The 13,184-nt window shown below is 46.2% G+C and overlaps 1 protein-coding gene across 1 annotated transcript in view; it reads right to left on the reverse strand.

Annotated features, from left to right (window-relative positions):
• LOC129825587 (sorting nexin-17) overlaps positions 1-13,184 on the reverse strand; it is an 81,737-nt gene that overhangs the window by 48,557 nt on the left and 19,996 nt on the right. The window contains exon 3 of the mRNA XM_055885788.1: positions 5,038-5,155. Within this exon, the coding sequence (XP_055741763.1) occupies positions 5,038-5,155 (118 nt within the window). The remainder of the gene's footprint in view (positions 1-5,037; positions 5,156-13,184) is intronic.

Consider the following 13,184-nt stretch of genomic DNA (forward strand, 5'->3'; position numbering starts at 1 on the left):
AGACCTCTCCATCACAGTTCGGTGTTCCCCTCCCAGGGTGCAAAGAACCTTAGCGTGACCCTGGACCACACCCTGTCGTTCTCTGCAAACGTCATAGTAGTGAATCACTCCTGGGTGTTCATGCTCTACAACATCTGTAGAGTACGACCTTACCTCACACAGGAAGCGGTGTAGGTCCTAATCCGGGTACTCGTCATATCCCATCTGGACTACTGCAACTTATCCAGAAGGCTGCAGCACGTCAGGTGTTCAACTTTCTCAAGTTCTCCCATGTCATCCTCCGTACACTCCACTGGCTTCAGTCAAAGCTCGCATCCTCTGAAAGACCACGGAGCAGCAAGAGGAACTGCCCCTCCCCTACCTTCAGGCTATGCTCAAACCCAACATCCCAACTCATCCCACCTTTAGTCTCTTGGCCATTCCACCCCTACAGGAGGACAGCTTCTGCTCAGCCCAGTCCAAGTGCTTCCCTATCCGGTCACCCCAAAGGAGGAAACAGCTTCCCCCTGATGCTAAGAGTCCCTGCCCATCTTCCAAAAAACGTCTGCAACCCAACCTCAAAGATAATCTTAAAGATATGTCTTACGACTGTGCTGTGGTCGTCTCACCTTGCTATCGTAAAATGTTGCGCGATATATATTCCACAAATCTATCACAGATGGAATATAATCAATCTAATTGTAGGTACACTTTCTTCTCAATTTGAATTATATTTATCAAAAAACTCCTATACCAACAAAACGTTGTGGCTTTGACGTCGAGAAAGTGATATGTCGTATTGGGACTTTTAGTTGGAAGGATGAACCCAATCAGAATGTTTAACAGCAACCTAAATCTGCGGGAATTCCCTTTAAGATGAAAGCACTAACTGTAAATCCCTTTGGATAAGAGAGCCTGCTAAATTACTCAAATGTAAAAGGCAATGTCACTTTTAGATCTGGACCTCATCAATCTGTAGTAGTAGAATATATATACGTGGACCTCACCAATCTGTAGTATCCACGTGGACCTCACCAATCTGTAGTATCCACGTGGACCTCACCAATCTGTAGTATCCACGTGGACCTCACCAATCTGTAGTATCCACGTGGACCTCACCAATCTGTAGTATCCACGTGGACCTCACCAATCTGTAGTATCCACGTGGACCTCACCAATCTGTAGTATCCACGTGGACCTCACCAATCTGTAGTATCCACGTGGACCTCACCAATCTGTAGTATCCACGTGGACCTCACCAATCTGTAGTATCCACGTGGACCTCACCAATCTGTAGTATCCACGTGGACCTCACCAATCTGTAGTATCCACGTGGACCTCACCAATCTGTAGTATCCACGTGGACCTCACCAATCTGTAGTAGTAGGATATCTACGTGGACCTCATCAATCTGTAGTATCTACGTGGACCTCATCAATCTGTAGTAGTAGGGTATCTACGTGGACCTCATCAATCTGTAGTATCCACGTGGACCTCACCAATCTGTAGTAGTAGGATATCTACGTGGACCTCATCAATCTGTAGTATCCACGTGGACCTCACCAATCTGTAGTATCCACGTGGACCTCATCAATCTGTAGTAGTAGGATATCTACGTGGACCTCATCAATCTGTAGTATCTACGTGGACCTCATCAATCTGTAGTAGTAGGATATCTACGTGGACCTCATCAATCTGTAGTATCTACGTGGACCTCATCAATCTGTAGTAGTAGGATATCTACGTGGACCTCATCAATCTGTAGTAGTAGGATATCTACGTGGACCTCATCAATCTGTAGTAGTAGGATATCTACGTGGACCTCATCAATCTGTAGTAGGAGGATATCTACGTGGACCTCATCAATCTGTAGTAGTAGGATATCTACGTGGACCTCATCAATCTGTAGTAGTAGGATATCTACGTGGACCTCATCAATCTGTAGTAGTAGGATATCTACGTGGACCTCATCAATCTGTAGTAGTAGGATATCTACGTGGACCTCATCAATCTGTAGTAGTAGGATATCTACGTGGACCTCATCAATCTGTAGTAGTAGGATATCTACGTGGACCTCATCAATCTGTAGTAGTAGGATATCTACGTGGACCTCATCAATCTGTAGTAGTAGGATATCTACGTGGACCTCATCAATCTGTAGTAGTAGGATATCTACGTGGACCTCATCAATCTGTAGTAGTAGGATATCTACGTGGACCTCATCAATCTGTAGTAGTAGGATATCTACGTGGACCTCATCAATCTGTAGTAGTAGGATATCTACGTGGACCTCATCAATCTGTAGTAGTAGGATATCTACGTGGACCTCATCAATCTGTAGTAGTAGGATATCTACGTGGACCTCATCAATCTGTAGTAGTAGTATATCTACGGGGACCTCATCAATCTGTAGTAGTAGGATATATACGTGGACCTCATCAATCTGTAGCAACCCGCCTGCAGTGTGTTTGAACGGGGGCCAATCAGGGCCGGCCGGCACCACAGATGCGTCACACATACTCGAGGACTTTTTGGGGACGAACATTCAAAACCCTACTTTCCCTAACACCCAACACTTATCCCCACCCAGGAAGCGGTCAGTGAACCAGGAAGTGTGTGTGTGTGTGTGTGTGTGTGCTCCCAGACTATGAGAAAATATGCCCCAACAAAGCTTAGGGTTTGTTCTGAGGTAACGGCCAGTACTCGAAGAGGGATACTGGGCACTGCTGCCAGTTCAGTTCCAAGCATATATATATATATGCCACAGTTTACCCATGACCTGCTTGGGGAAGCGTTATGCCAAAGCGGAGGTTGAGGTCGGGTTGGATGGGGCAACATATCCTAACGTTCTCTTGGATCTTTAACTGAGGAGGAATGAGTAGAAAAAAAAAAATGTTGTACATTTTACACCTTCCTGACAAGGACCCACACTGAGGGGTGAAACTGGCAAAATAAAAAGGAAAATAGGGATTACTTTTAACTGTCCACTCAACCCTGACAAGTTTCTTTTGGGTACATATTGCACCTAACATAATACAACTTTCCCATTGGTTCTGAGGATCTATCTGGGATAGGAATCTATTGGAACAGTGAGTTGGGTCTGATTTCAGGTGTGTCAGGGGGAAGACGACAGCCAAGAGGCCTTGGCCCCAAGTAAGTGCTTAGTAGGGTGTGCTCAGAAAAGTATAACACTAGTTCAGACACCTAGAGCTTTAGTGTGGCCTACAGACAGACCAGTTTCAGCCTGTACTTATGGTGTTCTCAGATCAGTATTACCTTGAGTCAAAGCCTGTAAAGTAAGCTGCTGCCCACACTAAAACCGCACCAGTCTACAGGCAGACAGTCAGCAACTAACAAGGTATTCTGATACATGGATTGGTCATTCTGGTTGCTATGAGGAAATGTTCCAACAGGAGATCATGAGTCGGCCACTGTTCCTCTATACTGCCCTTTTATTGAGTCAGCTACTGTCTGTTCCTCTATACCGCCCTTTTATTGAGTCAGCTACTGTCTGTTCCTCTATACTGCCCTTTTATTGAGTCAGCTACTGCCTGTTCTACAATACTGCCCTTTTATTGAGTCAGCTACTGCCTGTTCTACAATACTGCCCTTTTATTGAGTCAGCTACTGTCTGTTCCTCTATACTGCCCTTTTATTGAGTCAGCTACTGTCTGTTCCTCTATACTGCCCTTTTATTGAGTCAGCTACTGCCTGTTCTACAATACTGCCCTTTTATTGAGTCAGCTACTGCCTGTTCTACAATACTGCCCTTTTATTGAGTCAGCTACTGTCTGTTCCTCTATACTGCCCTTTTATTGAGTCAGCTACTGTCTGTTCCTCTATACCGCCCTTTTATTGAGTCAGCTACTGTCTGCTCTACTATACTGCCCTTTTATTGAGTCAGCTACTGTCTGTTCCTCTATACTGCCCTTTTATTGAGTCAGCTACTGTCTGTTCCTCTATACCGCCCTTTTATTGAGTCAGCTACTGTCTGCTCTACTATACTGCCCTTTTATTGAGTCAGCTACTGTCTGTTCCTCTATACTGCCCTTTTATTGAGTCGGCTACTGTCTGCTCCACTATACCGCCCTTTTATTGAGTCAGCTACTGTCTGTTCCTCTATACTACCCTTTTATTGAGTCGGCTACTGTCTGTTCTACAATACTGCCCTTTTATTGAGTCAGCTACTGTCTGTTCGACTATACCGCCCTTTTATTGAGTCAGCTACTGTCTGTTCGACTATACCGCCCTTTTATTGAGTCAGCTACTGTCTGTTCCTCTATACCGCCCTTTTATTGAGTCAGCTACTGTCTGTTCCTCTATACCGCCCTTTTATTGAGTCAGCTACTGTCTGCTCTACTATACTGCCCTTTTATTGAGTCAGCTACTGTCTGTTCCTCTATACTGCCCTTTTATTGAGTCGGCTACTGTCTGCTCCACTATACCGCCCTTTTATTGAGTCAGCTACTGTCTGTTCCTCTATACTACCCTTTTATTGAGTCGGCTACTGTCTGTTCTACAATACTGCCCTTTTATTGAGTCAGCTACTGTCTGTTCGACTATACCGCCCTTTTATTGAGTCAGCTACTGTCTGTTCCTCTATACCGCCCTTTTATTGAGTCAGCTACTGTCTGTTCCTCTATACCGCCCTTTTATTGAGTCAGCTACTGTCTGTTCCTCTATACCGCCCTTTTATTGAGTCAGCTACTGTCTGTTCCTCTATACCGCCCTTTTATTGAGTCGGCTACTGTCTGTTCTACAATACTGCCCTTTTATTAAGTCAGCTACTGTCTGCTCTACTATACTGCCCTTTTATTGAGTCAGCTACTGTCTCTTCTACTATATCCTCCTCCCCATGGGAAAGGCTGAGGTCACTTCTAGTTTAATTTAGTAGAAAAAAAAAAACTTTGAAAACAACTAACTTTTCTCTCAACAATACTTGAATTCGAATTTAAATTCTGCTTCTGAATGGAGGTAATAAAAAAAAGTTTAAAAAAAAAATTGAATGGACCCCAAACTCTGAAATACAGAGCCCAGAACTGAAACATCCTCCCTCACCAGCTTGCATGTATTTCTCCAACTGTTCACGTCTCTGCTCCACATCAGTCGGTGTCAGAGTAAAGATCTTCTTTGGGGGGAAAGCAGGTACCAAGTTGTTGCCATACTCCTTCTTTATCTGGGAGGAAATAAAAAAAGACAAAGAGCATTACCACTGTTACCATTGTTAGCAATTACCATTGTTACCAAGGACTACCATCCATTACCAAGGACTACCATCCATTACCAAGGACTTGAGCATTACCATTGTTACCATTGTTAGCAATTACCATTGTTACCAAGGACTACCATCCATTACCAAGGACTTGAGCATTACCATTGTTTTGAAGTACTCTGATTTACAGATCATATCTTAAAATAGTTGACTACTTAAAACAGTAGTATTCTGAACATTTTATTCAGTCGTGTTAATATAAGTCATGGGTTGAGAGGAACCGAAGTCAGGCCAGAAAACATGGGATATACAGTGGTTCCCCCAGACTGAAGTTAGACCAGGATTTCTGGCCTAAATCTGAAGGTCGTTGGTTAACCTGGTCTACCTCATCTGAAGGTCGTTGGATAACCTGGTCTACCTCATCTGAAGGTCGTTGGATAACCTGGTCTACCTCATCTGAAGGTCGTTGGATAACCTGGTCTACCTCATCTGAAGGTCGTTGGATAACCTGGTCTACCTCATCTGAAGGTCGTTGGATAACCTGGTCTACCTCATCTGAAGGTCGTTGGATAACCTGGTCTAACTCATCTGAAGGTCGTTGGATAACCTGGTCTACCTCATCTGAAGGTCGTTGGATAACCTGGTCTACCTCATCTGAAGGTCGTTGGATAACCTGGTCTACCTCATCTGAAGGTCGTTGGATAACCTGGTCTAACTCATCTGAAGGTCGTTGGATAACCTGGTCTACCTCATCTGAAGGTCGTTGGATAACCTGGTCTAACTCATCTGAAGGTCGGTGGATAACCTGGTCTAACTCATCTGAAGGTCGGTGGATAACCTGGTCTAACTCATCTGAAGGTCGGTGGATAACCTGGTCTACCTCATCTGAAGGTCGGTGGATAACCTGGTCTACCTCATCTGAAGGTCGTTGGATAACCTGGTCTACCTCATCTGAAGGTCGTTGGATAACCTGGTCTACCTCATCTGAAGGTCGTTGGATAACCTGGTCTAGCTCATCTGAAGGTCGTTGGATAACCTGGTCTACCTCATCTGAAGGTCTTGCGTGCAGTTTGAGGATGAATCCCAGGTTTATTTCAAGGCCAGACAGTCTGGTAGAGATGTGGATAGTTTCCATGTAAAACATATGCAGGCAGCACACATCTGGCTTAATACTGTCTAGCCATACTAAGTTTCCTTAGCTCATTACTCACTCGTTCTTATTGAAGTCAGGGACTTTATCGTCATAAGATCTCTGGCTTTGAAACTATATGCTTTGCCTGGCACCCTGAGAATCAGAGATCAAACGAAGTTCTAATTCAGATCTGAATAAAGCTATGGGCCAAAAGGCACTGGCGTGGCGTGCATCTGTAGCAACTGCAAGCAGGGGCGGATTGGCCATCTGGCAATTCTGGCAAATGCCAGATGGGCTGGACAATTTTTGTTGTTGGGTGGGCTGATTGTCAATATCAAACTAATATTTTCTATATACATTTTAAAAATAATATTTTTTTAAAGGTGACATGGCCGCCGATAATAACGCCAAAAAACTACTTTACGCAATTTCTCTATTTATTGTATAACATTTGAAAATGCAATTGCGGGAAAAACAGCTTTGGAAGGTTTGTCGACTTGTCCCTGTTGAAGAGGGGAGGGCCTCAGCTTTCTGTAGATATTATTTCTCAACTTAATATTCAGCTCAATAGCAATTATTTTATAACCAAGCTATTTGATAAGGCTTTGAGATGTGGAGCGACACGAGCGAGAAATGCGCACTGGCAATTGCGAGGGCATAGGTCTAAAAGGTATCATGGGTAGTAGCCTACAACTGGAAAGGTTTTCTGGGACATCTACTGTTGGATGAATACATGGCAACAGTGGATAATATATTTAGAGTTAGATTAGCCTATGATTTTAATTAGTATTCATACACCTTGACTTATTCCACATTGTCGTGTTACAGCCGGAATTAAAAATGTATTAAATAGATTGGTTTCAGCCATCCCCAAACAATACCCCATAATGACTAAGTGAAATTTTTTTTGGGGAAAATGTACCAAATTTATTGCAGGAAAAAGTAAATAAAATGAGGTGAAGTTGATGATGTCCGCAGTACTGTGGGTTATTGTGGGTAAAATGCCAGGGCTGAATTCTTGTCCTAGTCCGCCCCTGACTGCAAGGTGCTTTTCACTGATATGCTGCCCTACCTCTCTCTCATGCATACAGATCAGTCTTGTAAATCTATACACAGACACTTCACACCGTCTGAAAGGGCACCCTATCCCCTATATAGGGCACTACTTTTGACCAGGGTCCCCGTAGAGAATTGGGTGACATTTTGGACACAGCCTCAGACAGATCAGATGAATGGGTCCTTCTAAATGTAGACGAGGCTACAAACTCCCACGGGCCTCTCCACACCACAGCCGTCACTAGGAATAACACTCACACCCCCATTTAACATCCCCTTCCATCACCAGTACCTGTAAGAACATTCAGGAGGAATGGGTTTGTACTGTAGTGTTGACAGTGTCCAGGAGGAATGGGTTTGTACTGTAGTGTTGACAGTGTCCAGGAGGAATGGGTTTGTACTCTAGGTGTTGCCAGTGTCCAGGAGGAATGGGGTTTGTACTGTAGTGCTGACAGTGACCAGGAGGAATGGGGTTTGTATTGTAGTGTTGACAGTGTCCAGGAGGAATGGGTTTGTACTGTAGTGTTGACAGTGTCCAGGAGGAATGGGTTTGTACTGTAGTGCTGACAGTGACCAGGAGGAATGGGTTTGTACTGTAGTGTTGATAGTGTCCAGGAGGAATGGGTTTGTACTGTAGTGTTGACAGTGTCCAGGAGGGAATGGGTTTGTACTGTTGAGTGTCCAGGAGGAACGGGTTTGTACTGTAGTGTTGCCAGTGTCCAGGAGGAACGGGTTTGTACTGTAGTGTTGACAGTGTCCAGGAGGAACGGGTTTGTACTGTAGTGTTGACAGTGTCCAGGAGGAATGGGTTTGTACTGTTGACAGTGTCCAGGAGGAATGGGTTTGTACTGCAGTGCTGACAGTGTCCAGGAGGAATGGATTTGTACTGCAGTGCTGACAGTGTCCAGGAGGAACGGGTTTGTACTGTTGACAGTGTCCAGGAGGAATGGGTTTGTACTGTAGTGCTGACAGTGTCCAGGAGGAACGGGTTTGTACTGTAGTGTTGACAGTGTCCAGGAGGAATGGGTTTGTACTGTAGTGTTGACAGTGTCCAGGAGGAACGGGTTTGTACTGTAGTGTTGACAGTGTCCAGGAGGATGGGGTTTGTATTGTAGTGTTGACAGTGTCCAGGAGGATGGGGTTTGTACTGTTGACAGTGTCCAGGAGGAATGGGTTTGTACTGTTGACAGTGTCCAGGAGGAATGGGTTTGTACTGTAGTGCTGACAGTGTCCAGGAGGAACGGGTTTGTACTCTAGGTGTTGCCAGTGTCCAGGAGGATGGGGTTTGTACTGTAGTGCTGACAGTGTCCAGGAGGAACGGGTTTGTACTCTAGGTGTTGCCAGTGTCCAGGAGGAATGGGGTTTGTACTGTAGTGCTGACAGTGTCCAGGAGGAATGGGTTTGTACTCTAGGTGTTGCCAGTGTCCAGGAGGAATGGGTTTGTACTCTAGGTGTTGCCAGTGTCCAGGAGGAATGGGGTTTGTACTGTAGTGTTGACAGTGTCCAGGAGGAATGGGTTTGTACTGTAGTGTTGACAGTGTCCAGGAGGAACGGGTTTGTACTGTAGTGCTGACAGTGACTACTGACAGATGAGGCTGAGGAAATGATACTAGTGTCTATACAAAATGCACATTAAGACGTGCTCAACTCTTACTTAGAGCATTTTTTTTTACCGCAGAAAGTTCAAACCTGGTTTCAAAAGAGACCACCTTGTTGTTACTGCTGAAAACACGTCATTATTTTCAGTATTTTAGTTGATTTGTAAGTGATGGTCATCGGTGTTTTCATACCAGTGGAAGCTATGCGGAGCTCCAGGTGATCAGATGGGGGCGGTAACCAGGGGTGTATTATTCACAAAGAGCAGCATTAACATTCACATTCTGTCAGATGTAAACTAGACGGAGTGGCACCGCAATTAAAACAGAGGTTGGCGTGGTTACAGGGAAACGTGCGCCACGGCAATCCGCGGGGTAGTACCGTGACTACCATAACAGTCAGATGTGACCGTGACTCAGTTCCAAACGGCACCCTATTCCCCATCTAGTGGTCAAAAGTAGCGCACTCTAAATAGGCAATAGGGTGCCATTTGGAACAAGCGCGTGTGCGTATTCCATCCCATGCAGTGTTACCTAGCAACGGAAGCTGTGGAGTGTGTATAGAACACAGCCTTGACGACGGAGAACCTGTTGTTCCTTTCCTTGATCATGTGTATTGATGCAGGACCACGAGTGACAGTGATGTGCAACCTTTCATACAGCGGTGAGATGTCACAGCTACTGTAGCAGTGGCCAGATGATACAGCTACTGTAGCAGTGGTCAGATGTCACAGCTACTGTAGCAGTGGCCAGATGATACAGCTACTGTAGCAGTGGTCAGATGTCACAGCTACTGTAGCAGTGGCCAGATGATACAGCTACTGTAGCAGTGGCCAGATGATACAGCTACTGTAGCAGTGGCCAGATGATACAGCTACTGTAGCAGTGGCCAGATGATACAGCTACTGTAGCAGTGGCCAGATGATACAGCTACTGTAGCAGTGGCCAGATGATACAGCTACTGTAGCAGTGGCCAGATGATACAGCTACTGTAGCAGTGGCCAGATGATACAGCTACTGTAGCAGTGGCCAGATGATACAGCTACTGTAGCAGTGGCCAGATGATACAGCTACTGTAGCAGTGGCCAGATGATACAGCTACTGTAGCAGTGGCCAGATGATACAGCTACTGTAGCAGTGGCCAGATGATACAGCTACTGTAGCAGTGGCCAGATGATACAGCTACTGTAGCAGTGGCCAGATGATACAGCTACTGTAGCAGTGGCCAGATGATACAGCTACTGTAGCAGTGGCCAGATGATACAGCTACTGTAGCAGTGGCCAGATGATACAGCTACTGTAGCAGTGGCCAGATGATACAGCTACTGTAGCAGTGGCCAGATGATACAGCTACTGTAGCAGTGGCCAGATGATACAGCTACTGTAGCAGTGGCCAGATGATACAGCTACTGTAGCAGTGGCCAGATGATACAGCTACTGTAGCAGTGGCCAGATGATACAGCTACTGTAGCAGTGGCCAGATGATACAGCTACTGTAGCAGTGGTCAGATGATACAGCTACTGTAGCAGTGGTCAGATGATACAGCTACTGTAGCAGTGGCCAGATGATACAGCTACTGTAGCAGTGGCCAGATGTCACAGCTACTGTAGCAGTGGCCAGATGATACAGCTACTGTAGCAGTGGTCAGATGATACAGCTACTGTAGCAGTGGTCAGATGATACAGCTACTGTAACAGTGGTCAGATGATACAGCTACTGTAACAGTGGTCAGATGATACAGCTACTGTAGCAGTGGCCAGATGATACAGCTACTGTAGCAGTGGCCAGATGATACAGCTGTCAGATGATACAGCTACTGTAGCAGTGGCCAGATGATACAGCTACTGTAGCAGTGGCCAGATGATACAGCTACTGTAGCAGTGGCCAGATGATACAGCTACTGTAGCAGTGGTCAGATGATACAGTGGCCAGATGATACAGCTACTGTAGCAGTGGCCAGATGATACAGCTACTGTAGCAGTGGCCAGATGATACAGCTGTCAGATGATACAGCTACTGTAGCAGTGGCCAGATGATACAGCTACTGTAGCAGTGGCCAGATGATACAGCTGTCAGATGATACAGCTACTGTAGCAGTGGCCAGATGTCACAGCTACTGTAGCAGTGGCCAGATGATACAGCTACTGTAGCAGTGGCCAGATGATACAGCTACTGTAGCAGTGGCCAGATGTCACAGCTACTGTAGCAGTGGCCAGATGTCACAGCTACTGTAGCAGTGGCCAGATGTCACAGCTACTGTAGCAGTGGCCAGATGTCACAGCTACTGTAGCAGTGGCCAGATGTCACAGCTACTGTAGCAGTGGCCAGATGATACAGCTACTGTAGCAGTGGCCAGATGATACAGCTACTGTAGCAGTGGCCAGATGTCACAGCTACTGTAGCAGTGGCCAGATGTCACAGCTACTGTAGCAGTGGCCAGATGATACAGCTACTGTAGCAGTGGCCAGATGATACAGCTACTGTAGCAGTGGCCAGATGATACAGCTACTGTAGCAGTGGCCAGATGATACAGCTACTGTAGCAGTGGCCAGATGATACAGCTACTGTAGCAGTGGCCAGATGATACAGCTACTGTAGCAGTGGCCAGATGTCACAGCTACTGTAGCAGTGGCCAGATGATACAGCTACTGTAGCAGTGGCCAGATGATACAGCTACTGTAGCAGTGGCCAGATGATACAGCTACTGTAGCAGTGGCCAGATGATACAGCTACTGTAGCAGTGGCCAGATGATACAGCTACTGTAGCAGTGGCCAGATGATACAGCTACTGTAGCAGTGGCCAGATGTCACAGCTACTGTAGCAGTGGCCAGATGTCACAGCTACTGTAGCAGTGGCCAGATGATACAGCTACTGTAGCAGTGGCCAGATGTCACAGCTACTGTAGCAGTGGCCAGATGTCACAGCTACTGTAGCAGTGGCCAGATGATACAGCTACTGTAGCAGTGGCCAGATGATACAGCTACTGTAGCAGTGGCCAGATGATACAGCTACTGTAGCAGTGGTCAGATGATACAGCTACTGTAGCAGTGGTCAGATGATACAGCTACTGTAGCAGTGGTCAGATGATACAGCTACTGTAGCAGTGGTCAGATGATACAGCTACTGTAGCAGTGGTCAGATGATACAGCTACTGTAGCAGTGGCCAGATGATACAGCTACTGTAGCAGTGGCCAGATGTCACAGCTACTGTAGCAGTGGCCAGATGATACAGCTACTGTAGCAGTGGCCAGATGATACAGCTACTGTAGCAGTGGCCAGATGATACATCTACTGTAGCAGTGGCCAGATGATACAGCTACTGTAGCAGTGGCCAGATGATACAGCTACTGTAGCAGTGGCCAGATGATACAGCTGTCAGATGTCACAGCTACTGTAGCAGTGGCCAGATGTCACAGCTACTGTAGCAGTGGCCAGATGATACAGCTACTGTAGCAGTGGCCAGATGATACAGCTGTCAGATGTCACAACTACTGTAGCAGTGGTCAGATGATACAGCTACTGTAGCAGTGGCCAGATGATACAGCTACTGCAGCAGTGGCCAGATGATACAGCTACTGTAGCAGTGGTCAGATGATACAGCTACTGTAGCAGTGGCCAGATGTCACAGCTACTGTAGCAGTGGCCAGATGATACAGCTACTGTAGCAGTGGCCAGATGATACAGCTACTGTAGCAGTGGCCAGATGATACAGCTACTGTAGCAGTGGTCAGATGATACAGCTACTGTAGCAGTGGTCAGATGATACAGCTACTGTAGCAGTGGTCAGATGATACAGCTACTGTAGCAGTGGTCAGATGATACAGCTACTGTAGCAGTGGTCAGATGATACAGCTACTGTAGCAGTGGCCAGATGTCACAGCTACTGTAGCAGTGGCCAGATGATACAGCTACTGTAGCAGTGGCCAGATGATACAGCTACTGTAGCAGTGGCCAGATGATACATCTACTGTAGCAGTGGCCAGATGATACAGCTACTGTAGCAGTGGCCAGATGATACAGCTACTGTAGCAGTGGCCAGATGATACAGCTGTCAGATGTCACAGCTACTGTAGCAGTGGCCAGATGTCACAGCTACTGTAGCAGTGGCCAGATGATACAGCTACTGTAGCAGTGGCCAGATGATACAGCTGTCAGATGTCACAACTACTGTAGCAGTGGTCAGATGATACAGCTACTGTAGCAGTGGC

This window comes from Salvelinus fontinalis, chromosome 27, assembly GCF_029448725.1.
Source record: "Salvelinus fontinalis isolate EN_2023a chromosome 27, ASM2944872v1, whole genome shotgun sequence".
Taxonomy (NCBI): Eukaryota; Metazoa; Chordata; class Actinopteri; order Salmoniformes; family Salmonidae; genus Salvelinus; species Salvelinus fontinalis.